Source organism: Pteropus vampyrus, unplaced genomic scaffold, assembly GCF_000151845.1.
Source record: "Pteropus vampyrus isolate Shadow unplaced genomic scaffold, Pvam_2.0 Scaffold142, whole genome shotgun sequence".
In the NCBI taxonomy this organism is placed as follows: Eukaryota; Metazoa; Chordata; class Mammalia; order Chiroptera; family Pteropodidae; genus Pteropus; species Pteropus vampyrus.
The window spans coordinates 1958207-1959906 of NW_011888923.1; the positions used below are offsets into that span (position 1 = coordinate 1958207).

Sequence of the window (1700 nt, forward strand, 5' to 3'; positions counted from 1 at the left end):
GGGTGGCCGCGCGCGGGGCGGGTGGCGGGGGGCGGACTCCGGCCACAGACGCCAGTGCGCCCAGGGACTTCTCTCCTAACTTACCTCACGTAAAAACGGAGACCCCGGGGGGTGGCCAAACTGGGTTCGATTCTGGGGAGCCGAGCCCACGGACGGACCCGTTCTTCAGCGCGGTGCCCGCTACATGCTGTCCCAGTCACTGGGGACACAAGCCAGCAGACAATTACCGCAAATTCGAGAAAGTGACAAGTGTCATCGGAACAGGAAAACGAGTGATAGAGAGAGAGCCGTAGGGCTACGAGGGTGGTGAGGGGAAGGTCCATCGGAGGAGGTGCCCAGGGCTGTGTCAGGGGTCGGCAGGGCAGAGGCCAACGACACGAGGCGGCCTAACAAGTCTCGAGGGGCCCTCGCTCTAGGCCCCAGTGGGTATAACGGGTGCTGTGCTCTCAGACCTGAGGTCCTCCAGGCGCCCCAGAGCGCCCAGTACGGAGGCAGGGAGGGAGGGAGGGGAGAGGAAAGGCGAGAGATGCCCGGTGCGCTCGGATTTCTGGGTTTAGAGCGGTGGGCTCAGCGAGTACCCAGAGCTGCCGCCTGGGATGGGGGCAGTTAACTGTGAACTTGAGGGCCCCGGGCTGCCAAACGAAGAGAAAGGAAAGCGCGGATGCAGGGGCCGAGGTCAGTGGGAGATGCCGGAGCAGTCCCCAGGGGAGCAGGGCCGGGGCCCCTCCCAGAGGGCAAAGGAAGGCCCCGGGGGAGGGCAGTGGGCCCGAAGAGCATCCGTGAACCCAAGCGCCCTGCCTGCATGGCCAGAATCCCTTCCTGGGAGCTGGAGGGAGGCACAGCCGGCTGGACACCAGGGAAAGCTGCCGGAAGGTGGGGGCTGTGTAGCGGTGTGAAGGCAGTCCACACATCCTGTGACTGCGTGGAGACCTTGAAACAGCCTGTGCCCTTCCTTTCCCACTCCCCCACCACCCTCCCCCCTCACTGGAGAGCCTGATTCTGGACCGTTTCACGCAGCGCCCAGCCCTCCCAGCGCAGGGCGGCGCTGAATTGTAGAATGAGGCTGCTTCCAGGAATCGTGGAAGTCCTAATGTGGGACTGTGCGGCTGCCACGGACGCCGTTTCGCCGCCGCCACTTGGTGGCGCCATGTGTGATGGCCTCGGAGCTCCAAGGCGCCCAGTAAACCAGAGCAGCTGTGCCTGTGTGTTGGGGTGGGTTTCCAGGGACTTCTACCAGCCAGACTGGTCTTGCTCCCTTCATGGGACCTGTGGCCACTGGGGTCTGGGACCCATACTTCGTGGTTTGAGGATAAAGGGAGGAAGGAGTCTTATCCTGATAACCTCCATACTTTGCCTGGTTCTTGATGCCCGCTGGAGCTACCCCTTCTCTAGCTCACCCAGCTGCAGGCGCACCCTGAGAGCTGCAGTGACGAAGAGATGAAATGGCTCATCTTGGGCACCCCTCCTCTGTGTCTCCATGATGAAAATCATGTCCTGCAATTCAGGTCCTTCACTTCCAAGATGGCACCCCTGGCTCGGGACACCCTCATCTATTGCATGATTTTGTCATTTTGGGAGCCTTGTGCTGATGCTGCTATGGCATTAGGTAAGGCAACAGGTCCCTGAGCCCCTGCCTATAGGGACATCTCCATAAAAGTCATGTGTAAACACCCATCCTTGCTGACCATCTACTCAGAGTC

At 61.3% G+C, this 1700-nt stretch overlaps 1 protein-coding gene across 1 annotated transcript in view; it reads right to left on the bottom strand.

Annotated features, from left to right (window-relative positions):
* ESPN (espin) overlaps positions 1-1149 on the bottom strand; it is a 31454-nt gene extending 30305 nt beyond the window's left edge. Inside the window, exon 1 of the mRNA XM_023535620.1 lies at positions 986-1149. Within this exon, the coding sequence (XP_023391388.1) occupies positions 986-1149 (164 nt within the window). The remainder of the gene's footprint in view (positions 1-985) is intronic.
* Between the last annotated feature and the right edge of the window lie 551 nt (positions 1150-1700).